The 24407-nt window shown below is 46.8% G+C and overlaps 1 protein-coding gene across 1 annotated transcript; it reads right to left on the reverse strand.

Moving 5' to 3' along the window:
• Positions 1–3625: 3625 nt before the first annotated feature.
• Positions 3626–23389, reverse strand: MAP7D3 (MAP7 domain containing 3). The gene is made up of 17 exons (XM_056130295.1): positions 23307–23389; positions 20425–20529; positions 20252–20335; positions 19460–19623; positions 18467–18590; positions 17717–17809; positions 15334–16082; positions 14293–14390; positions 13934–14091; positions 13397–13607; positions 13081–13228; positions 11404–11508; positions 10497–10550; positions 7543–7651; positions 6452–6647; positions 5443–5693; positions 3626–4669 (listed from the first exon to the last, which is right to left on the reverse strand). Exons 1-17 carry the CDS (start codon positions 23359–23361, stop codon positions 4662–4664), a joined length of 2712 nt encoding a protein of 903 aa, XP_055986270.1. The 5' UTR covers positions 23362–23389; the 3' UTR covers positions 3626–4661.
• Between the last annotated feature and the right edge of the window lie 1018 nt (positions 23390–24407).

Genomic DNA, 24407 nt, shown 5'->3' on the forward strand with positions numbered 1-24407 from the left:
TGCTTTCCTTCAACACTGTGGCATCTAAAGCCGTTAGCACCTTTTGATTAATCTTATCTAACTCTTAGAACTAATATGGAAAAAAAGAACTAATGTGGGCCCATGGCCCCCATTTCTCAGAGGAAACCAAGATCCAGAGAGCTTAAGAGGTTTGCATGTGGTCACACAGCTACGCAGTGACAAACTTCTAGCCTATAGCTTCTGACAAGGCATTGTCAGGGAAATGGTGAGCATCCTTAGGCGTGGCACCGAGACCCATCACACGGAAACCAGTTCAGAGCTCAGTCCTTAGTCTTCAGGAACACGTGTACATATCTGATAAATTCAAAGAAAGCTCAGAAGGGAAAGGTTAGCTACCCCATTTTTGGTAGAGAAACCACCCTCAAAGGGGATTAGCTAGGGCCGAAATGATAGTACAGCGAGAAGGGCGTGTGCCTTGCATGTAGCCGACCAGGGTTCAATCCCCACCATCTCATGTCAACAATAATTCCTGAATGCAGAGCCAGGAGTAACCCCTGAGCATCGCCAGGTGTGACCTAAAAATTCAAAAAAAGGCGGGGGAAGGGTGATTAACCAATGTCAGAAATGAACCTACTGGGGCTTGAGCTATAGTACAGCTAGTAGGCTCTTGCCTTGCATGCAGCTGATCTGTGCAGCTGATCTGGGTTCCATCGCTGGCATCCCATATGGTTCCCCAGGTGAGTCGAGTGACCCCTGAGCACAGAGCGAGGAGTAACCCTTTAGCATAGCCACTGAAATCAAAGCAAGAATTGACCAACTGGTATTAACAAGATGGTGGCGGAGAGGCAGCTAGAGCCTCAGTGACAGGGCTGGGCCCAGCGCCACCTCTTCTGCCACTGTCTAGCTGAAAACAAGCAAATCCCCTTTTCCACAAACTTGTGTCTCCTCTTAGGAAATGTGGGTAAGCACCTCCGTGACAACCCCTATGGTCTGTGAGAGTTCAAAACGTTACCTGTACTCACACATCTGAGGCCCTGAATTGGATCTCTGGACCACATACAGGTCTGGCATATAGGGGGGTGGAGCGATAGCACAGCAGGTAGGGTGTTTGCCTTGCATGCCACCGGCCCAGGTTGGATTCCCAGCATCCCATATGGTCCCCGGAGCACAACCAGGAGTAATTACTGGGTGCATGAGCCAACAGTAATCCTTGTGCATCGATGGGTGTGACCAAAAAAAAAAAAAGAAGTCTGGCATATAGAGCCAGTGTCAAGGCCGCTCATCCTCACAGATGGAGGGATTCTTTTTTTTAAAATTTTTTTATTAGTGAAACACCATGAGGTACAGTTGTAGATTTACTATTTTTTGTGCTTGGGTTTCGATTATACAATGATCAGATACCCATCCCTCCACCAGTGCCCATTTTCCACCACCATGGATAATATCCCCCCCACCCCCATCCCCCCATCTCCCCCTGCCTCTGTGGCAGGGCAATCCCCTGTGTTCTCTCTCTTGTTTTGGGTGTTGTGTTCTGCAAAAGAGGCATTGAGTGGCAAACATGTTCAGTCCATAGCTACTTTCGACATGCATCTCCCCTCCTGGGAGGATCCAGATGGAGGGATTCTTAAGGCACCCTGGAAACACTGGACCAGCTTTGAGGGAAAGGTAACCTTTCAACCCACCAATCTGGTGATGGCACAGAAGGGTACACAGGGGGGACAGTCCCACAAAACAGTCATCACTCTGCCTCTGGGTACTTGCTTCTTGGTATGGACTGGCTTTTGGCTCCTGCCACAGGGGGCAATTATTCAGAACTGAAAGGGCCCTTGGAGATTGAGGGGCACCCCTGCCGCCAATTAGCCCATTAAGAGGAAGCAGAGAGGCCACTGGACACAATTCCAGGCAAGCTAGCTGCCCCTCTGGACTAAATAGGATAGCAGGTGGGGTGCTTGCCTTGCATACGGCAGACGTGGGTTTGATTCCCATATGGTCTCCTGAGCACCACCAGGAGTAATTCCTGAGTGCTGAGCCAGAAGTAACCCCTGAGTATCGCTGGGTGTGACCCAAAAACAAAACAAAAAAACAAAAGCCACCCTCAAAACTAAAGCTAGCTGCCACCCCAGTTAGGATTCTGGTTGTTAGACCCCTCTGACAGCCTTCCCAGTATTCTTTGTGGGTTTTAGGGGCCACACCTGGAGGTGCTCATGGGCTGTTCCTGGCTCCGTGCTCAGGCATGACCCCTGGATTGAACCAGGATGTGCCACACGCAAGGCAAGTGCTTGACACTGGTACTGGCTCTCTGGTCACTCTGGTGTTCCCAGGGCCATTCAAAGTCATCCTTGCTCACCAAAGTGCAGTGATTCAAGTAGCGGACACGGAGAGACCAAAAGGCGTAAGGGGAGAAAACACCAAGGCGGGAAATGAAGCACATAGCGTGGCACCAGTTTGGGCGAAGGCTAGGACTGTGAGCAAGGACCCGTGGACACAAGCTTTCAGCGAAGCTCCTGGGAGAGAAAATCCTCAGGCCCTGGGGCCAGACGTGGTAGGGAAGGACCTAGCCCCAGTAATATGCCGGGTGCCTTAGGATAAATGGAGTTTTAGTTTGCACCAAGACTGCCTACTCACCCCAAGACCGGGGCTTTGGGGCATGGCCTTAGCAAAATCTAACCTGAGGACTGCGAAGAGGTTCATGCACAAAGCACATGCCTTGCATGTGAGGCTCTGAGCTTGATCCCGAGAACAATGTGGCCCCTATGAATAGAATTTGCAAACTGAGTGGTATACAGGTTTCTCAATTGGGGATTCATCCAGATATATGCCAGGGATGGCAGCAGTGAAGACAGGAAGTCCCTGGGGTAATGGAGACAGCAACCAAGGGCTAGAACATGCTCTGCCTGGAACCAATGCATTCTTCCTGCAGCAGGTACCAAAGGCCCTGCAGCATTTAAAGGGATCCGGAAAGGGATATACTATAGGGTTAAAGATGCCTGTATTTGCATGCGGTCATAACCCTGGATTGAATTTCTGGAATTTCATATGGCTCCCTGAGCACTAAATGTGAGCCAAGCCAGGCTTAGCCTGTAAGCATGGCTGGGTGTGACCCAACCCTGTCTCCTAATTAAAACATAAACAGTTGGAAGGATGGTGGGTAGGATATTTGCCTTGTACACAGCTCACTTGGGTTTGATTCCCAGCATCCCATACAGTCCCCCAGGCACCACGGAGCGGTACCTTAGTCCAGAGGCAGGAGAAACCCCTGAGCATTGTTGGATATGACTGGCCCCCACAAAATAATATAAAGAGTCGTAGGAACAACTGCTCTCAAGGTGATGCCAAAGTTCTGGCAGTAACTAGTGTAGATGTTGCAAACACCAAATGTTCTAAAGGCCACTCATGGGGTGATAAGTAGTTTTCCACAGTAAAAGGAGACACCTGAATCATTGGCCTGAGTTCCAAGTGCTGTCATGGAGAAGAGTCACCAGCACCCTGATGTCCCCAAGAACAGCTGCCAGAAGTCACCCACTGGCTGCATCAGAGGGGCATCCGTGACTGTTCACTATTTGTTGAACTGGTGCCTGTTCATTGTCGGAACAACTGGTGTCCCCTTTCATCCACACACCCATCTTTTGTCATGATAATGAATAGATTAACTCGTTTCATTTGCAATTTTATTTGAGAGAACATACACATTCAATATGGAGCCGTAAGCGTTTCCATGGGACACTTGTGCAGAAAAACATCAGAAACCCATCTGTATCTGTAACAGTGATTGTCTCTGCCTTCCCCATATGGAAATTGACATATCTAAGACCCCCAAACTTGAACCTATAACAAAAAAAACAATCCTCTCTAAAAAGCTAATTTTTGCAAAACTGGTACAAGTGGCTGTTTTAAATGACGTGTGACTCAAAACTCATCAGCATGAAGAGGGTGCCCTGAGTGGATGTTAATGTTTACTCAGGAGTCAATGGCATGATTTCCGGAAACACTGTGTATTGTCCATTGTCACCCACCAAGTCAGAGTTTGGCATCGCCCAAGATGGCAGGGCTAGGGCTGGCTGGTGAGCAAAAGCAGAAGGCACGGTCAATGCTGAGAACGTCTAAATAGAGCCAACTGACAAATGTCACATAGTGTTTCCCAGGGCATGTCACCCTTTAGGTGACTCTCCACATTCTGGGGGATTTGAGTGCTCGTGCAAACATGGCAAAGTTAAACAAACACATAAACAACAGTAAACTATCTTGCAACCTTTGGTAACAGTTGACTGGAAAGAGTCGACCAATTGCCCCTTGCGGGCAATCTGGGGTTCCTGCATAAAATTCCCTACCCAATGGAGCGCGGGCTGTGAACTACCATGGAACTCTTAAACACTTCAGATTTCTAGTACATTCGGAGTGAAAGGCAATGCTTTGGCACAGATCCTTTTAGAAGCTCAAGAAAAATGACCACTCACTTTTACAAAGATATCTCCAGAATGCACCCACACCTGTTGCATGGGAAAACCCAAGAACTGAGACGAAGAAATTGCACGCGAAGGCACCTGTATTTACTTGAAACCCTAACTTGAAGAATGGTGAGTTGCTGGTGGTTTTCATTCCTTCTCTTTTGTTTTGGCTATACTATCTTCATGTTTCAACTAGAGGTGGTTACATGTAGAAAGCTGTTCGCTCCTAGAGGCAGCACCTGGGAATCCTGAGCGTTACTTATCTGAGTGGGGAAAAAAGAAGGAAAGCCCTTTAGAAAAGCCCTCACACCGCAAGGCCCTGGCCTGTCTGCTGGATAGGCCTGGGCACCTAGCAGCCCCCTGGTTAATTCATATCAGTGGTCTTAGTAACGTTCATCATGCACCGCCAACCCCCAACTCCAAATGGGTCAAAGCTGACCCTCCAGTACAGAGAACTTCTCAAGGGAAGGAAATCCGAGGTCTTTGGGGACCAGAGATGATAGCACAGCAGGTAGGGTGCTTGCCTTGTGTGAGGCCATTGTGGGTTCAATCCCTGTCACCCATATAACCCCCTGAGCCTCGCCAGGAGTGGATGCCTCAATGCAGTCAGAAGTATCCCCTGAGCACCGCCAAGGTGTGGAGCAAAACCAAACCCAAACCAAAACCACAACAAAGAGGAAAAAAAATCAAACGTCTTTGGAGACGTTCCAGATGCTAATCCGAGGTTCCCTCAACGAGCATGCTGCCTTAAACGAGAAGCTGTGTGCTGTCCAGCCCAGAGCAATCTGAGAGAGCTGGGGTTCGAAAGAAGCAACCCACGTGCATGGACCAGGGGGGAAAAACACAGGACATAGTTGGAAGGAATGAAAACCATCCACCTGCTTACAAGTGACTTAATGGAAGATGCCAATGGTTGACATCAACCCTAGATCCCACCACAGTCTTCACCCTCCTTTCCGCAGGTGCCAAGACAACCTGCAGAGGCTGGCAAAGGCTGGCTGTGTTTCCAACCCCGGGAACTGAGGGCTTAACTCACCTGATTGAGAACTGCTCTTGTCATCATTTGGTAGATTTTTGCAAACTGACAAGGACCCTCTAGGATGATATTTTTTGATATGGGCTGCACGACGTATGAGGGTCTCAGTGTCATTGGACATATCAATGACAGTACTACAGTACCATTCCTGTTCCGGGGGGACTAAACTTTTTGATGAGTCCAGACTCTTATTCGCTTCTAGTGATTTGCCTTTGATTGATCTGCTGGTGGTGGCTCTTTTGGACAATGTTCTAGAAAGAGAGGTTAGGTTAGAACCCTAACTATTCCCAAACCGAGACTGACCGTGTGATAAAAGACCTTACTGGAGGGAGACTTGTTGGGCAGGAAAACCCAAGAAGTTAAGACACAGGAGACATTTTACAGGAAGCCAGGAAGGAATTTTTCCTTCAATTAAAGTGGCAGGCTCCCGTCTCTTCAACCTGCCACTGGCCAATGGTCAGGGAGGAGTGAGGATTAACATGGAAACTCTCCCTCCAGGACCCTCTCCACACCTACACTACACTGCTTAGCAGGCTCTCCCACCCTTGGACCCTGTAGTTAATATCTTCTCAAGCAACCATCGTAAGGTTTCTTGGTAATAATCAGTCCCTGCTCTTTTGACCCTCCCTCAGAATGTTCATAAGTAATGCAGGGACATTAATGACTTGAGAGACAATGGGACGTGAAATAGGTACTGAGGCGTACAAGTTACAGTGGTCACTCACTGTCCCCGTCCCTGCTATTATGATCCTTATAGACCACTGTCAACCGAAGCCCTGTTTGGAGTGAAATATATCTGAGGTGTGTGACTCTGGGCCCTGCCCTGTAATGTGTTAGCAAACAAGGCCAAGAAGTGCTCTGGGCTTTGATTTTTCTTGCCTGGAAATAAGCTTTACCTAGCAATCTATCCTGGGCAAACCAAGAGTGCTCTCAGCAATTCCGCACATCCTGGTGAGAATATCCACCACCCCCTGGCCAGCTTCCTGGGCCAGCCTCACTGACGACTCACCTAGCCCCCTTTGTCACTGCCCCTGCGCCTTTGCTGCTCATTGGCTGGGCAGACTTCGCACCACAATCGAAAAAAACTCTTGTTCCTGGACGCAGTTGAGTAGATGTGGGGTCTAGGAAAATCAGTTTGGTGGATTTCTTGGCGTTCCGCAAACGTATTTGGGGTTTCAAAGATGTCTCTTCACTACTAAGTGAAGCTATGGGGGGAGGGAGAAGAAGATAAAATGGGATTTTGAAAGGAAGTGTCCAGCAGTACATGCACGGGCCAGCCCCTAGGAGCCAGGCCTGGGCTGAGGCCTCGCTGCCCATACCCCATGGTCCCACCCCTAGCTGATTCCCGCCCACACCCTAACCTTTCCTCAAGGCTTTAGGTCAGGGGTCCCGCCGACCTTTCTTACACCAGTAGGCTGGCATCTGTAAGCAGGTCCACCCAGATGGGTGCCTTTCTGCCATGTTACCCTACAGGGACTGAATGGCATTGATTTTTTGGTTTGGGGGCACATCGAAGCAGTGCTCAGGGACCACTCCCAGCTCGATCAAAGTGCTGAGGGCTGAAGGCAGGCATCCTGTGTCAAGCCCTCTCTCTGGACCCATCTCTGTGGACTGTGGCCAGCGAGCAGCAGCATCACTGTAGCTCTGCACTGGCTAGGGGCCGGGTTGCCGTGTGACCAGCTTGCCCGCTCCACTCCCACTGGGAGGCTAGAGGAGCACCACAGAAGAGTCGAGAGGGCATACCCATCTTGTCACGGCCTGCTGTCCTCACACAAGGCGGAAATGAAATCCCACCTGGAGGCAGGCAGATGGTCCACGAGGCTGGGCAACACCTCGCAAGTGGCGATGCACTGGCCTCTGCCACCAGAGGTTCTCTGGAACCCGGCAGGCCCTAGCGGCCAAAATCAGCTTCCCAGGTACCAGGCGGGGCTCTCAGCATATCCTGCTGGAATCCCAGGCCCACCCTACTGCGTTCTCCTCCTTCCCAGATACCAAAGCTGCAGAGCTCAATTGGCACAATGCCACACAGCTCCAAAGCAGAGAGAAGCCCCTCAAGGCAGGCCTGGGACTCAGGTGGTTACAGAAGTTCCGCAAGCAAACCTGATGAATTTCTGTCATCCGACAGATCAGTTTCACTGTCCGACTCCTGCTCATCATCGGCTTCATCTTCATCATCAGCGTCTTCAGCTTTGCTCAGAGATCCTGCAGCCTAGGAGGGAAACAGAGCACACAGACATGATTCCATTGTCCTGAGTTATTTATTATTGGGGGGGGGGATGGAACCGGGGCCGACGGCACATAGCACTGTCCTCCTGTTGTTCTTTGATTTGCTCGAGCGGGCCCAGTAACATTGTGAGATTTGTTATAGTATAGGCATATCGAATGCATCACGGGGAGTTTGACAGGCACTCCGAAAGGAGCGGAGGATTGAACTCAGATTGGCCAACCGGACACGTGCAAGGCAAACGCCCTACCTGCTGTTCTATTGCTCCAGCCTGGCACACATAGGAAACACCTTAACTCCTGAACTCTAGTCCCTGCCTTAGATATTTAAAAGGTGACAGACTTGACTGTTGGACTTCAGTTAGAAGACTGAAAACTATCTAACCAGGACCAAAGAGGTGGCTTAGAGGGTAGAATGCATGCTGGAGGCCTGGGACCTATTCCCAGCATTACATGGTCTCCCAAGCATCACGGGAGCCATCCCAGACCCACCCTACCCCTAGCCTCTTGGGGGCCTGAGAGACAGCAAAGCAGGTAGGGCACATACACCTTGCAAGCAGCTGACCCAGCTTCAACCTCCACCACCCCAGATGGTCCCCCAATCCCCAGGAGTGATACCTGAGCATAGAGCCAGAAGTAAGGGCCACTGGGTGTGGCGCAAAAACTAAACCAAAATCTACCCTCTTTGGGAGCATGATGGGGACACCCAAGTGATGTCTTTCGGCTAGAGAGAAAAACCCTGGGTGAGGGTCATGGGAAAATGGCTTTGTGCTGGCAGGTGGTTCCAGTCCTCCCAAGTCTTAGCTACGTCAAGGAAAACCTCTCAGGTCAAGGGAGCTTTTGGATGATCATTGAGATGGTGGATCCCAGCACTTTTCAGTCATGAAATCTCTTGTGCAACAGCCAAAACAGGGCAATTATAAACAGACAACGTAATGATCGGTGCAGAGGGTCAAATGGCACATAATCTGGAAATAAAAAGAGCTATTTGAGGGGCTGGAGCAACAGCACAGCAGGTAGGGCATTTGCCTTGTACGCAGCTGATCCAGGTTTGATTCCCAGCATCCCATATGATCCCCTGAGCACCACCAGGGGTAGTTCCTAAGTGCAGAGTCAGGAGTGACCCCTGTGCATCGCCGGGTGTGACCCAAAAAGAAAAAAAAAGCTATCTGAGGGCTGGAGTACGGCAGGTAGGGCCCTGCACATAGCAGCCAACCCTGGTTCGATTTCCAGCATCCCATATGGTCCTCAAGCAAGGCCAGGAGTAACCCTTGTGCATCGCCGGGTGTGACACAAAATGCAAAAAAATAAAACAAAACAAAGCTCTTTGATATGTGTGAGCTATACAAAGACCAAGGGTGCTGTAAAACTGGGAAACACTAATGAGCTAGACCCCAAGAGCACCAAAAAGAAAATTAAAAAAAAAACTTGTTTGTGAAGTTATGCATGTGAGGTAAACATATATAGATATATACACATACATATACACACATATCCAAAGGATTTATAATGCACAAATCAGTAATAAGAAGGTTAAGTGGCCATGCGCTAGGGAGCCAACTCAAAGAGCTAGAGCACTCACCTTACATGTGGGAGTCCCAGGTTTGATCCCCAACGATGCTTAGGGAATGCATAGCTCCCAGCTGTGGAGCCAAAACAAAACAATGCTCCCACCCAACCGTCAAAATGGGTAAAGACCTTTGCTAAAAGTGAATCTCCAGCAGGAAGAGTTTGCCTTGCATGCTGCCAGCCTGCATCCAATCCCAGGCATCCCATATGATCCCCTGTTCACTGCCAAGACTGACTCCTGAGTGTAGAGCAAGGTATAAGTCCTGAGCACCACTATGTATGGCCCCCCAAAACAAAAAATGGATCTCCAAATGGACTGGTGGCCTATGGGAAGTCCCTCCATTTCCATTAGCCATTAAAAAATATATTGAGGGGCTGGAGTGATAGTACAGCGAGCGGGTAGGGTGTTTGCCTTGCACAAGGCTGACCCGGGTTCAATTCTCAGCATCCCATAAGGTCTCTGGAGCACCGCCAGTAATTCCTGAGTGCAGAGCCAGGAGCAACCCCTGTGCATTGCTGTGTGTGACCCAAAAAAGAAAAATATATATACTGATAGATCTCATGGCCTGAACATTAAGAACTTCAACCTAAAGGATAATAATGAAGACAAGCCATAAATTAGATAGAAGGTATCCAACTAAAAAAGTAGAACTAGAGGGGCTGGAGTGATAGTACAGAGGGTAGGGCATTTGCCTTGCACGCGGCCGACCTGGGTTCGATTCCCAGCATCCCATATGGTCCCCTGAGCACCTCCAGAAGTGATTCCTGAGTGGAGCCAGGAGTAACCCCCTGAGCATCGCTGGGTTTGACCCAAAAATGCAAATAAAAAAAGAAAAGGAAGTAGAACTAGAACTCTGAAGGCCCTACAAGAAAAGGACAATCAGCCCAGAGCTTTGTTTTGTTATGCCAGGGTACATGCAGGGGGGTTTGGGTCACATGCAGTGGTGGTGCCCGGGGATTACTCCTGGCTCTGTGCTAACAGGTGAGTCCTGGCAGTACCTGAAAGACTCTATAGGGTACTGACAATTGAACTGGGGTCAGCTGCATGGCAAACAAGCACCGCACCGCAGCCCAGAGTTTCGAATCAAGAAACCTCTGCAGTAGAGGACAAGATAGGAAAGAGAAATGAAGGGATGAAAAGATGCTCAAGACTTTTAGTTTACTAATCCAGAAATGGAAAGGTCTATGTATACGGCAGCCCTGGTTAGAGCGGCGTCAGCAGTAAGAGGAAGCAACACTGGCAGACGTGAGTGAGGGGCTACCTTTGATGGGATCCAGTCTGTCCTTCTTGTCCGCTTCATTATCTCCTCAATCCTCTAGTTACGAGGAAAAGAAATAAAAGATTCAAACGTGAAAACAGATTCAACCAAAACAGCGGTCCTGCAGAAGTTGATGTACTTCCGTTTTCCAGAAGTGACTGCTCCTAGCCATTGACACCAGCCCTTTGAACTGGGTTCCTCCAATGCTGTCACCTAGAGGATGCCTTGCGGGCTGACAGCTCCCCCCAATGTGCATCTGGTCTCTCCCTTGTACTTCCGGCAGTGTTGGAAACCCACTACAGAGAGTAAGCACACAGGACCGTGTGCCAGTTAGAGCTTATGACCTAACTGGGGTGGGCACAGACTGTGACTGGTGCGAAGAGGTTTGGCTACACAAGGTTAGCTAAGACCTGTCTCCGAGCGAGTCTTTCTTTCCTTGGAAGAGAGCCGTGGAGCCTGATCTTGCAAGAGGCCACGCATCACCTCAGCCAGGAGGTGAACCGCACGAAATGAGACTGGGGTTGACAGCAAGCACTGAGGCAGACTGGAACTTCTCACTCAACAGCACCAATTTTCAGCAGGGCTGGTGCTGGTGGCACGCCTATGCCCATTACAAGTGACTGCTTGTAGCAGCTTTGTGCCCCTGGACTCTTGTTCGACCAAGCAAGGTACCACCATTGTGGCTAGACACGAGGGTGAAGGATGGTCTCGCAGAGAGGAGACTCTTTGGCATAGGAGTTGGGGCCTTAGATAACGAGAGGAGAGTGAGAAACCCCACCAGTAGCCAGCATGTCTGATTTCCCAAAGCACACCTTGATCCATGGGCCGAATATTGTTTTAAACAAAGACGCAAACCCCCCCCCCAAACAGAGAGAGCGAGAGAGGAGAGAAAGAGGGAAAGAGAGAGTACCTTCTTTCTTTCTAATCTTTCCTTCAAATTTTGTAACATAATTCTTTCATGTTCCTTCTTGCGTTTGTCCGCCTCTTCCTGAGCTTTAGTTTTGGCGTCCCCTTTCTAGGAAATTTGTATAAAAAATACCGCTTAATCTCAACATTATCAAGTGTTAGCCGAGAACACGAGTTCAAACTTGTAACAGTGAAACATTGTTCAGGACAAAAGAATGGAACCGAGGCCGGGGAGAGAGCACAAATGGCACAGCATATACCTAGCACAAGGTATGGCCAAATCCAAACCCTGGCACAGCCTAAAGGGGTAAGCAGTTACCACTGAAGGGGTAACAGTTACCCTGAAGAGGTAAGCAGTTACCACTGGGCCCCAGGAGAGCAGCATTAAGCCACACAAACAAAATCAGTAACGCTTATGGCTCCTACAAAATAAAAATCAATTTGATAAAGAATGGAATCTTCTGATTGAGGGTACTGTGTCACAATGTGACATTCAAGGAATAGCAATCTTCAGAGCATCAGCTAAACTGGATGAAACTAGGGACACTGATCAAGAAGCTGGAGAAGGTAAACCGTCCTCCCTAGGACTTCTGGGTTACCATTACAGTGACGCCAGACCACTATCATCTAAGAGCTATCCATTCACATAGGACAGGACATGCACTCTACCACTGAGCCACATCCCCGGCCATCTCTGAAGCACCACGACAATTCTTCTTGAGGAATTCACTGATGCCATGTAAAAGAGGAATTGGAAGAACAATACACTGAAACTGCAAGATACATTGGGGCAGGCTGATCACACAAACTGAGTGAGACATACACCGAAGCAGGACTGGCAGGTACCACACAGGCCTGGGAAAGCAATTAGGAGTTCCAGACACCAAGCTGAAATCTTATTAATATGGACACGCTAAAATCTAATATTTCATTGTTTTTCTTTTTGGCTTTTTGGGTCACACCTGGCGATGCTAAGGAGTTACTCCTGGCTCTACACTCAGGAATTATTTTGAACCTGAGTTGGCTGCGTGCAAGGCAATGAATGCCCTACCCACAACAGCACCACAACAAACCTAACTTCTTAACCTTGCAAACCTCCTATAGTCTTGAAGCTGAATGTGTGGTACAGCTTTCATATCAATTTCTTTACAATTATTTCCTGTAAATGTTCAATAGACACCAATATACCCAGAAGTGATGTAATGTTTTCTCAGAAAAACACTATAATGCCCAATATTGTCTGCCATAGTAGGGCAGGGGGAGGGCTGGGGGGATATTTGGGACATTGGTGGTGGAAAATGTGCACTGGTGGAGGGATGGGTATTTGATCATTGTATGACAAACTCAAACCTGAACGCTTTGTAACTATTTCACAGTGATTCAATAAAAAAAATTAAAAAATTTAAGACTGCTCACCTACAATTTTCTACGTTCAGCATGTTTCTTCTCAGAAAAACATTCTAGCATTTTGCCAAGGGTGGCTAAGAAAAACTCAACCACGTTGGCTACTAGCTTGACTATAATGTAAAATAAGTGACGACCAGACGGTGCTGCATTGGCGCATCATCTTTTGTGAATGCAAAAATAAAGCACAAAGTTTGCTTGCCACGTTTTTTATCTTCAAGGTGTCAGTGCCCCTTTGAGACTTAGGAAGTTGCGAGAGAACCTATGTCAGTACAACCTTTTGATCATCCGGCTCTGAGCTTCCTCCAGCTTTAGCAAGGTCTTGCTTCTGTGGAATGTAGTCGCTCTTCTGCAGGTCAGCATCATCGGATGTTTGCGGTTGAGAAGGTACATCCTCTCCGGGAACCTCCAGGTCTTTCTCTTTCCTAGTGAAGGAATGAAATGACACTTGGTTTTTATCTTGGACTCGATCATATGCAGCTTCCACTTACACAATACATTTCCTGTCGCTACACAGAAGGAACTACAATCCCTCTACCACCCTATCGTTTCTCATTCACATTCAAGTTAGTACTTGAGAGCTTATTAAGTACCTTGAGTTTGATGGTAGTAAATTCAGAACTGGGGCTGATGGTAAATTCAGAACCGGGGCCGGAGCCAAGCTTTGGGTATGATCTTCTACCGCAACCTTTTGTGATTCTTTCTCCCTCTGTTCGCGAATAAGGCGGCGTTTCTCAGAGAGTATTTTCGTAGCCTCTTCCTTATTAACGACACCTGGGGTGGTTTTATTACCCAGGTCGAGGTCTAGTTTAAAATAATGTTAAACAGTTAGTTTTGGAAGCTCACTGTTGCCTCTCAGCTCAACAAAGAAGCGCTTGATGATAACCAGTATGAGAAAATATTCCAGGGGGCTGGAATGAAAGTACAGTGGCTAGGGCATGCGGCTGACTTGGGTTCAAGGTCCCCCAATTCCTGAGTGCAGAGCCAGGAGTAAGCCAGGAGCATCCCCAACAAAAAAATAAGTGACAAAATCTGCAAATGGTTGATCATAGAACAAGGTAAAGCAAATAGTGTATGCTGCTCCCCAAAGCAAGGTTGACCACTCCCAATGACTTTAGTAGGGGACTTACCTTGGGACTTTGGTTTAGGAGTCATTCCTCTCATCCTCTCATGTCTACTTATGCTATTTGGCATATAAAGCATCTGCTGTACAGGTGTTATTTTGTAAGTCAAAGAATACTGCGCAGATGACTTTGACATCACAGGTGAGGGAGGACACTTCGGCTTGCTGGGAAAAACAAAGGGAAAAGTCTGATACAGTGCTGGGATACAAGCGTGTTAATTAAAAATTTGGGGTGTAAAGTAAGTTGTCAACTCTTAAGAGTTTAAGGTAAAAATCAATTAAAAGACTTCCTTGATGTTTTACATTACCCTGAATACTACATCATTTCACTTAGTATTCAGTGAACACTAATACTGCAACACTAACCTGATACGGGAACCGCCTCCAGTGAGGGATGATGATGCATAGCATGGGTTGTTCGATGTTAGCTTTTTGGCTAGATGACCGGAGCTCATTTCTGTTTTCTAAACACATCAATACAATCAGTTAAGATCACAAGTACTTACCATCCTATAGCTGGGTTTGCTTTCAAAAGAAACAGTTATTCTGAATAAAATACAGAAAGATCTTTTGAATAAAATGAAATAAAATACAGCTACCTGAACTCCCAATTTACCTCTCAAGCATCAGAATTAGGTACTTATTCCTAAATTCATTATTTAAGTAATTTAAAAGAAGTTTTAAATTTCAAAATTTTATTATAGTTCTATACCCAAATTAAGGATTTGTAAAATTTCAAAGCTTGTAAAACACAGTCCATACAAATTACCATAGTAGAGCAACTTATTTATTTGGATATTGGGCCATACCCAGAAATGCTCAGGGATCACATGGGATATGCCAGAGATTGAACCTGGGTCAGATGTTGTCAAGACAAGCACCTTACAAGCTGTACTATTTCTCTAGCCCCCATAGCAGAGAATTTTATTTATTTTGAGTTTGGGGCCACATTTGGTAGTGTTCAGGAATCACTCATGGTGGTGCTCAGGGAACCCTATAGGATCACCAGGGCCTGAACCCCGGTCAGCCACGTGAAGGGCATGACCTGCTGTACTATCTCTCCCGCCCCCAGAGCTGAAAATTTTAAATGACTGATGTTAGGATCCCATTTCATGGATTTTATCAGAGAATACTATAATAAGCTGCTTATGTTATGAATCCTGACCAACATATCCATCCACAGGCACATTATATTTTAAGAAAACTTAGAATTTGGGCACTAGAGCAATTAATTATACAGCGGGTAGCGAGTTTGCCTCACACACAGCCAACTTGGGTTCGATACCCGGCATCTCATATAGTCCTCCAAGCACCGCCAGAAGAAATTCCCGAGCACCACCTGGTGTGACAGAAAAAGCCAACAAACAAAGTAAAGAGAGCTTAAAATTTAAAGGTACTTAGACAAACCTGTCGAGCGTTCTTCATATCAGAAGACGGCCCGGTGATTTCATCAGTAGCTGATTCACTTAGCTGGTTCATTTGATCCGCATACTGCGCACGGGGCAATTCCATAGGATGTTCTGGAAGGACCTCCACCTTCACATCCAATGGGATTTCTACCAGACTGGCCTCCGGTGATACCTCCACACTTACGTCAGGAGAGGAGGTACCTAGACTCACCTCTCCTGATGAGTCAATGCTCACCTCTGGTGACGGATTCACACTGAGTGCCTCAGAGGATTCTGTACTTACTTCAGGCGAGGGGTCCAGGCTATCACCTGGCGATGACTCCAAACTGACCCCAACACAGGTTTCCAAGTTGGTCTCACACACTGCCTTATCAGCCGATGATGTCAGCTGGCCATCCGGGTTGAAGCGTTCTCCTAGTTCGATAGCAGGAAGCGATGCGCGACTCATCTTTGATGTTACTACCTTTACTTCCTGACTTGGGGATGCTACTTCCATACGCAGAGATGCAGGGACCTTGAAGGTCGGAGGAAGGCGACCTTTGGCAGGTTCTTGTCCTCGGGATTTGCGGGGAGGTTTTCTGACATTTTTATTATGGAGTACTTTGGTACTCTTGCTAATTGGTGTTTGGTCACTTAGCTCGGATGTTCCGGACTCAGGCATAGAGGGAATGACGATCACAGACTGTAGCTCATGACTACTTCGACTACGATTAGACCGTGCCATACACGGAACTAAGGCATGAGTGCCTGTACATAAATTGAAGATAAGAACGTAAGTAAACAATTGACGGCTGCCACAAACACATCACGTAACAGTTTAAGGACACGGAGAGACAGGAGACTGCTTATGAAGAAATTCCAAAGATTACAAACATTATACAAGCCTTTAGTGAACTGGATTACAATCCCAAGACACAAGCCTTGCAAAGTTAGTACTTTCCAACAAGAGAAACGCTGTCAAGCAACAGTTCACGGGAGAGGAGAGTAAGGTATTTCTCCGAAATGAAGCTAGCAAAGTTTTCTATTTTAATCAAGCTTTAGTTGAGAATGATTTCCACAGAAAATTAAGATCATCAATACTTCTTAAGAAGGATCTTCACTAGGAAGGAGAGGGTAGATGCAGAGTTAGTATAAAATTAGTTTATAAACTATAATTATATATTAAACTATACTGAACAGAGAAAGAGAAGAGGAAGACAAACTTACACTTACAGGCCCAGACATCTTACTTATTCAGCATTTTGAAATTTGCATATTATTTTTGTGAAATGCTGAATGCCGGTAACAATACTTATTTGATAAATCAGACTATATAAAACATTAAAGCAAGACCATCAGTAAGATGAGCACAAGGATGCAAATAGAAAGACAATTCAGAAAGATTGGAAAATTCATTGAAATCTACAAGGAGCAAGATGTCCTAGAATGCAGTGGTTTTCAACCTTTCTGCATATGTGAAATGGCACGAGTCTGTGAAATGGGACGTTGAAAACTGGAAGCTGCCCTACTGTATTTAAAAAACACCAAGATGGTACTCTTCAAGAACTTACATACTCAAGAAACATCATGACCTAACATTATGATCTAGGCACTGACTCATAGGATGAAAACTACCTGATGGTGATTTATAGAACATGCTCACTCAACTGGTACTTCCAAATAACCTGAGTATGGGGGAAGAACTCTCACTTGAGACCACGTTTAAAATCCGGTCCTTTTAGCATTAGTGACATTTATAGGTCTTACATTAAAATCACTCATTTGGAAACTGCTAATTCAAACTATTTTTATGCTTCACCATAATTAAAACCCACACGTACAGATAACCACAAATCTTAGGCTTTCGACCCTTTTACGTAAATTCTTTCTGGTGTTAGGAAGTGAAGCTGAGCTTTTGCTCCTTGTTATCATCACTGACTTCCTTGGGATTCTCAGATGACTGAACAGATTACCCTTTCCTAAATAATAAGAACAAAAAAGAATTCAATTTAAGGTCTAAACCACACTGTGAAAGTAGTGACCCTGAGAGTAACGCAATAGGATTGGACATGACTTGCTGCCTGATCAGACTACATTTTTAGAGAAGAGAAGTACCTTAGTAAAAGGATCAAGCACACAACAATAACCCCAGCAAAGAATTATGCAAAACCATATATGTTCCAGAGAGCTTCCGTGTAAACTTTTGTGCACAACCAAAAAGAAAAAAAAAAACTCATGTTGGGTGTGGTTATGCCACCGACAAACAGGTCAAGTTCACTGCCTGAAGTCCCAAAAGACAAATTCTTGTCCTAAGTTAGCCTTTTCATCCTGAGCACTGTTGGATCTGTAAATAGAAATAGCAACGACAGCAAACAAAAACCAAGAAATTAAAGATAACTAACCAGGCGGTCTTCCAACAGGTTGATTTTTATCAGAATGTAGTTGAGCATCCGTGTATTTTCTATTTAATGATGAACTCCTCTTACCCATCTTTCCTGGAGAGCAAGGGAAAAGTTATTTTTTTTTAGAAAGTTCAAGAGTAAGCTACCTTCTCAGATTAGAAACATCTTCTTTTCTCTTGTTTGTAATTAAAGAATTAGAGAGCCCTGGGTTTCAAGCCTGGCATCCCATTCTGGTCCAAACCACTACTACAAAGAGAGCCAACACCACCAAAAAAAGAGTAATAACTAGCACCATCCACTGAAAAACAATGTGGCAGTGCTCCATAATCTAAAGAAGTGGTACAGTGAGGTCCGGGATGTGGCTGGGTGTGGGCCTGGAGGGCTACAATGGTTGAGAGGTGAATTTTTTCACCTGTCCCTTTATTTTTTTTGGGGGGGGGGGGTCATACCCAGCAATGCACAGGAGTTACTCCTGGTTCATGCACTCAGGAATCACTCCTGGCGGTTCAGGGGACCGTATGGGATGCTGGGAATCGAACCTGGGTCGGCTGTGTGCAAGGCAAAAGCCCTACCCACTGTGCTATTGCTCCAGCCCCTCACCTATCCCTTTAGCAACTCAGTATAAAGTTATTATGATAGCCAAAGCAAAGGTAGCATTTAGGGCACAAAGCTCAAAATCTCAGGTATACCTGCAACCTCTTACTCTAAGAGCCAATATGCAAATCAGCAACTTAATGCTGCCAGAGTTACCATCTTTGATGTCAGCAGCAGGTTTCCCCTCAGCTATAGGGCCTTCCCAAGACCATCTTTTCTTGGAGTCCGCGCGGCTGTTACTGCGTTCAACAATACGAGAGAGGACAGCTTTGTAGCGCTCCTATTCAAAAGAAATGACGGGAAATAGTTACACGTTCATTCTATTTCACTAACACAATGCTGTGAAGGTCATGCCTACTTTCATAGGATCGCTGGTAAGATCTGAAATTCTGGACTTCGCTAATGAAGTTTGAAAATCTCTGATAATTCGAAACGGATGGTAAAACCACGAAATCTCAATCAATGAAAAGCCTTTTGAAAAAAAGACACCTTTGATAATGGACGTGGATCACAACTACACAAATGGAAATGCCACCTGTGGGGAAACTTCTCATCTCTGCTACAACAGCAACTTTAACAACCAGGTTTTTTTTACTCCCTAGGACAACCACGGTTTCTGACCTCTGTCCACATGGGGAAGTCTAGCAGGGGAAATGGAGCTATTCATATCACTGCAATTCTTAACGTTTACCATACGGTGGCATTTTAAAATTTAAACTGCTTTAACTAAAGGTTGTTGGAAAGCACCTAGAAATCCCAAAAATGTAGTTAAGAACTAAAAAGATTTTAACCCTAATCCTATCCCGTTTCCAAATACACAGTCACTCTGCACTTAACTCTCCCTCCTTCTACCCCTATATACTGAGAAGTATATGGATGCCTAAGAGAGAGGGCATGGCAGGGCATGTAAGAAGCAGGCAGTGGGACAGGGACAGGCTCAGCACAAGCTCAAGGTCACAGGTATCCCGTGTACCATACTGAGGTGGACAGAGCACTCTTCCTGGTTTTGGTAAATTCCATAGGAGCGAAGTTTTAGGGATCTGATCAGAACTGGGGTAAGGGCCTTTATTCCCTTCCCAGGTGAAGAAAAAGGGAGCCCAGGCCTAGGAAACAGCAAAGCATCTGATGAACATGGTATAAAAACGTTACTTGATCTTCTTCGAGCTTCTGCTTCCTCTTCTCCTCAACAGACATCCGTCTTTGTTCGTCTTTCTCTTTCTGCTCTTTCAGTTTCCGTTGTTTCTCCTCCACTTGCTTTTCATGGTAGATTTTTGCCTTTCTCTCCTTCTCCAGTAGCTGTATTTCTTTATTAGCTGAAATGGTCCAAAGTGTAAAAGGTAGGAAATAATATTTCCAATGTTATTCCAAAATATTTCAAAATAACCTGTGGTACTCAAAGGGCCTCTTCCTAGAACCCCGCTTTTCCCAAGTCAGCTTGCTAAGCAGGAATTTAGTCCAGGGAGGAGGCTTGCAGGGGGGAGACAGGCACTAATGCTCCCCCACACTGAAGCCCCACCCCCCACCCTAAAGTCTAGACCACAGGGATGCAATTGTAAAACCCTCTCACAAAGAGCCACAGGAAGAAACAGGTCCTTGGCCTAAACAAAGAAAATCAACATTCCATTTGAATGAAGCTCACCAAGTTGTTTTGTCAGTGGATTCAGAAGACCCCAAGGAAAAAAGATCTAGCTAAGAAATGATGCATGTGATCGCTCATTTCGCTGAGAAAGAACACAAAAATTACCCTTAAGCTTGATTCCCAGCATCCCATATGGTCCCCCGAGCACTGCCAGGAGTAATTCCTGAGTGCAGAGCCAGGAGCAATGCCTATGCATCACCAGGTGTAATCCAAAAAGCAAAACAAAACACCACTTTGGGACTTATCTAACATGAAAGTCCTGTATTAAGAGTTCTTTAAAAGAAAGGTCTGAAATAATATACCGTCATCTCGTCTTCTTTTCTCTTCTCTACGTTCTTTTGCAAGTCTCTGTTTTTCATCGTTTTTGAGGACAGATCCATCTAATACTAAAGGAATAAAAAAAACCTTGGTATTAGGAATCAAAATGTAAAGCTATGACACTTGGACATCGAGCAAAGCAACCCAGGACTCCTACTTGGTTTAAATGTCGACTTCATACTGGTAGTGGTGGTGGTGCTGGCCTGATGTTGAAGGCCACTTTGACTTCGACGCTCTGCTGCAATGGCCTGAGCCGCAGCAACTGGAAGAGGAGGAAAGAGACCCGATTAGATCGGCGTACAAACTACAGCCAATTAGAATTCTGGCAATAGTGGACAGCACCATAAAGAATTCATTTGGGGTGACAACAAGGACTAAGGAGCTATAATGCTCCGGCAGCAATGCAGCTAGCAACATCAGCGCAAGCTTGTGGACGCGTAGGAACTAATGATTAATGACTTTCAAGAAGTATTTCCTAGCAGGCAAGGAATCAAAAAACTTTTCCCCATATACTGTGAACCTAGAAAAGTTAGGCTTCTGTAGGGATTTGAGTGTGGAATCAAAGATATCATCCTCAAAAGATTTGGTACAATATTAAGGAGAGTATTTGTAAATTACCTAGGTTAAGGGTCCTCTAGTCTAGCCACACAACAGTCACCTAAATTGCTTTAACAATGCCTACCTCTTTGGGGTGGTACCCTCCCTCAAGCCTTTGTTAAAAACTATTCTGATGCACAGCAGAGATGCATAAAGGAATTTCTAATGAGATGGTACCATTCTTAAGCAAACAAGAGTAGTTTACACAACATACACGCCCACTAGTCTGTGAGAACCGGCAGAAATGTGATATATAAGGTAAGGAGATGAAAAATACAATATTGGAAGGCACAATCTAAAAGGTAGTAAAACAAGCTAAAACCCCAATAGGACAGATTATGTGAGTTTCTTAAAATGGGAAGGTAGAATATTTCAGGGAATACTATGGTGGTATTTCTACAAGAAACAGGGGTTGGAGTTAACAGCTGTTACCAAGATACATAAGAGCCATTTTAGAGAGTAACTTGGAGAGCAATATCACCAGGGTTGCCATGGTGATCACCTTTTCAAAGGGAAAAGAGTTTTTTTAAACTTGAGAGGCCTACCAACTCAGGTAGCCCATAACCCAACTAGACTCTTCTCAGCATTCAACTGCAAACAATTCTGTGGACCACAATTAACCTCTGAATTTGTTTTGAAGGGAAAAATCTTAAGCCTATATACACTTTTATCTTGTCTCTTGCAATATCTCAATTCCACATCAAATCTGTAGGTAGGTACCCAATCCCATCCCATGATCTCTCTTCCCAAGGTCCCTTTCTTGTGTGTTGAGGAAGTATTAAGTTTTAGAATAGAAAACCAAGCAAATGACAAAAATAAGGTAGATTCCTGGAGTTTTTGCCAAAAACCAGAAGGCAAAGACAGACTCCAAAGTCTTAAATCCAATCCATTTCTGTATCTTAAAGGCAATGAAAATTCTAGTTAAGCTCCCTCCATTTAGAGCTGCGTATATGACAAATTTATTGTTCAGGGAGGTGTTTTACCTCTTGCAGCAGACTTCCCAGCTGATGAAATTAAAAAACAGCATATTTTGGACTCCATTCTCCCTCCCCTTCCCCCTCTCTCTGGAGAGCACTTCCACTCCAAGCTAAAGCAAACCCAGCATGTGATGTTTCCAATTCCATGAAGGATTGTCAATTAGGGTTCTTGGTGAAGTCTTTTTTTTTTGGGGGGGGGGGGGAAGTACCGTTTCTGCTTTGATACACTGTGACTTCAAGTTAATTGTCCCATCCAAGGTTTTCAGACTATTCCCACCAGTCAATCTCGATCATGGTAGTTCCTTTAAATCATGAAAATTGATGGGAACAATCTCAATTTTTGACAAAACTAAGGTGTCTAAGGTGAACGCTAATAAGGTAGAGACAGAAGGCAAATTTCCTTTCCAAGAAAAGAAAAAGTTCTACTTGCTCCCATCACGCTTTCTTTAAGGAGTTGTTTCGATGTGTTTTGTATTGTTTATATGAAACTTAACAATCACCGCCCATCTAAATCGGCTTGTAACGGCATATCAAAAAATCCCTCGGGATTTTAAGAAAAACCCAAAGATCGTTTCCTCCGAGGAAACGGAGCCGGAAAAAACGGGCTCAAAAGGTGGAACCGTCTCTGGGAGGGAAGTCACAGCGCCGCCAAACTTCAGCAAACGATTTTCGGGGAGAAAAACCGTTGGGCGCGCGGGGACCAGTTTAGGAACAAGCATCCTTCGGGGCTGATCCCCGTGCGGCTCACTTTGGGGTCGCCAAGATGTGCCACGGCTCGGCATGTGCGGCCAAAGAGCCGCAGAAACTCCAGGAACGACTTTCGACTTTCGTCCCCACTTGGCGCTCGACGGCCCGCCCCCCTCCGCTCCGCTCCCTCATCCCTCGCCGATGCTCATCAGCGGGGTGCGGACGGTGACCGCAGGACGGCGAGCCTGGGAAAGGATGAAAAGGGGGAGCGAGCGCCCACGGGCTGCGGGCGCACTTCCACTCTCGGGGGACGTCCGGGACACCCCGCGGGGCGCGGTCACCGATTACCCCCCCTCCCACGGCTATCCATCCCCGAAGGCAAACGGGTCCCCTAACGGTCATCGCAGGGTTCGGGGAGGGGGTGCCGTGTCGCCGCCCCACTCCCGCCTCCACGGAGCCCGTTACTTCCCCGGTGCCCCGCCCCTCCGGGCGCGACAGTGGGGCCATTGACTTGGGGAACCCGTCAGCCCCAGGGCGGCGTTGACCGACCGTCTCGCCCCAACCGTCGAGGCCTTCCCCCACCCCATCCCCCGTTCCCCCGCCGCGCTCGGTCCCATCGCCAGCGGTTCCCAACCGGAGCGAGCGGGGCGAGTTAGGGGGGTGGAAAAGTTTTTTGGCGTCGGCCAAGAACTTTCCAGACGCCGCCCGGGCCGTGAGAAAGCCACGTGGCAAGCGGGCCCGGGCCCGAACCGTTCCCGGGAGCCGCCTTTCCGCTCACCCATCCGCTCGCGCATCCCTCGCAGGGATGTGCCGCCGCCGGCACGGTCCGCCATCTTTCCGAGCTGCCGAGGCACTGGCCGTTGCGAGCTCCGGGGCACCAGTGCGCAGGCTCCGGCGCGACCTCGGCGCTGGCTTTGGCCGCGCGGCTCCCCGCCCGGGGGCGGGAAGGGGCGGGGCCGGGGGAGCCACCGGGTCTCCCGCCAACCTCGCAAGTTCAGCAGCACCCGCAGCAATTAACTCCTGCCTTAGGCGACAAGTGACCACCTACGCGCCCCCCACATCCCCCCCCCACCGCGCGCTGTCACTCTCGTGTCAGCGATGCGGAAACTAACGACCCTGCCGATCCCTCGTTCACGGTCTAAACGGAGTTCCTCTGTGTAGAGACCGACTAGGATGGCACTCTGGGGGTCCTGGTGATGGAGGAATGACACTCAGGTGCTGGCTAGGCCACCCACGAGTTCTGCTTTACTTATCCTCGAACCCCATCATCCAAGATCTCTGATCGGAATCAGCATCTTCCAAAAATAGAAAGGGAATTCACTATTGACACAGTTGAGAAAGATTGGACTTGAACTGTGTAATAGATAATCACTGTACGCAAAGGTCAGGTTTCTCGCTCTGAGAACGACAGCTTTCTTAGGAAATGCGGGAGAAGTGGAGTGAACACCAGAATAGCTGAAACTCACAATCAAGAGGTGGTGAAGGGTGGGGGAAACTATCAGAAAATCAAAGCATCACACACATCATAAGTGTGTCTAGGTAGTTGAATCTTAGTCTTTGAGCCCTTCTGTCAGTTTGAAAATACACAAAGTTTCCAGCAAGTGAACTATTTTCAAACTATTTTCACATCACTTGCAAACCCCTACCAGCTTAAAAATTAAAAAATGGATGTGGAGAAACTTATGGGGAGGCACTCACAACAATCTTTTCTGCATTTTGTATGCATTTCAAGCCTTGAAAGACCTTAACTCCTGCCTGGGGGAAGAGTACCCAGACAACAAAGAGGCACTGGAATAAACCAATGCACGCTGCATATGCAAAGAGAGATGAGGGCTGCATATGCAAAGAACTACCCTGGGATCCGGGGAGCTCGGAGGAA

The sequence above is a fragment of the Sorex fumeus genome, unplaced genomic scaffold (assembly GCF_029834395.1).
Source record: "Sorex fumeus unplaced genomic scaffold, SorFum_2.1 ptg000075l, whole genome shotgun sequence".
In the NCBI taxonomy this organism is placed as follows: Eukaryota; Metazoa; Chordata; class Mammalia; order Eulipotyphla; family Soricidae; genus Sorex; species Sorex fumeus.

Coding starts and splice junctions, on each gene's coding strand:
- MAP7D3 (XM_056130295.1), bottom strand. CDS start 23,361: ATGGCGGACCGTGCCGGCGGCGGCACATCCCTGCGAGGGATGCGCGAG. Junction 19,624..20,251: donor GAAAAGAAGACGAGATGACG/GTATATTATTTC, acceptor GGACCATTTCAG/CTAATAAAGAAATACAGCTA. Junction 5,694..6,451: donor GCAGTGACAAAGGGGGCTAG/GTGAGTCGTCAG, acceptor CTCTCTTTCTAG/AACATTGTCCAAAAGAGCCA.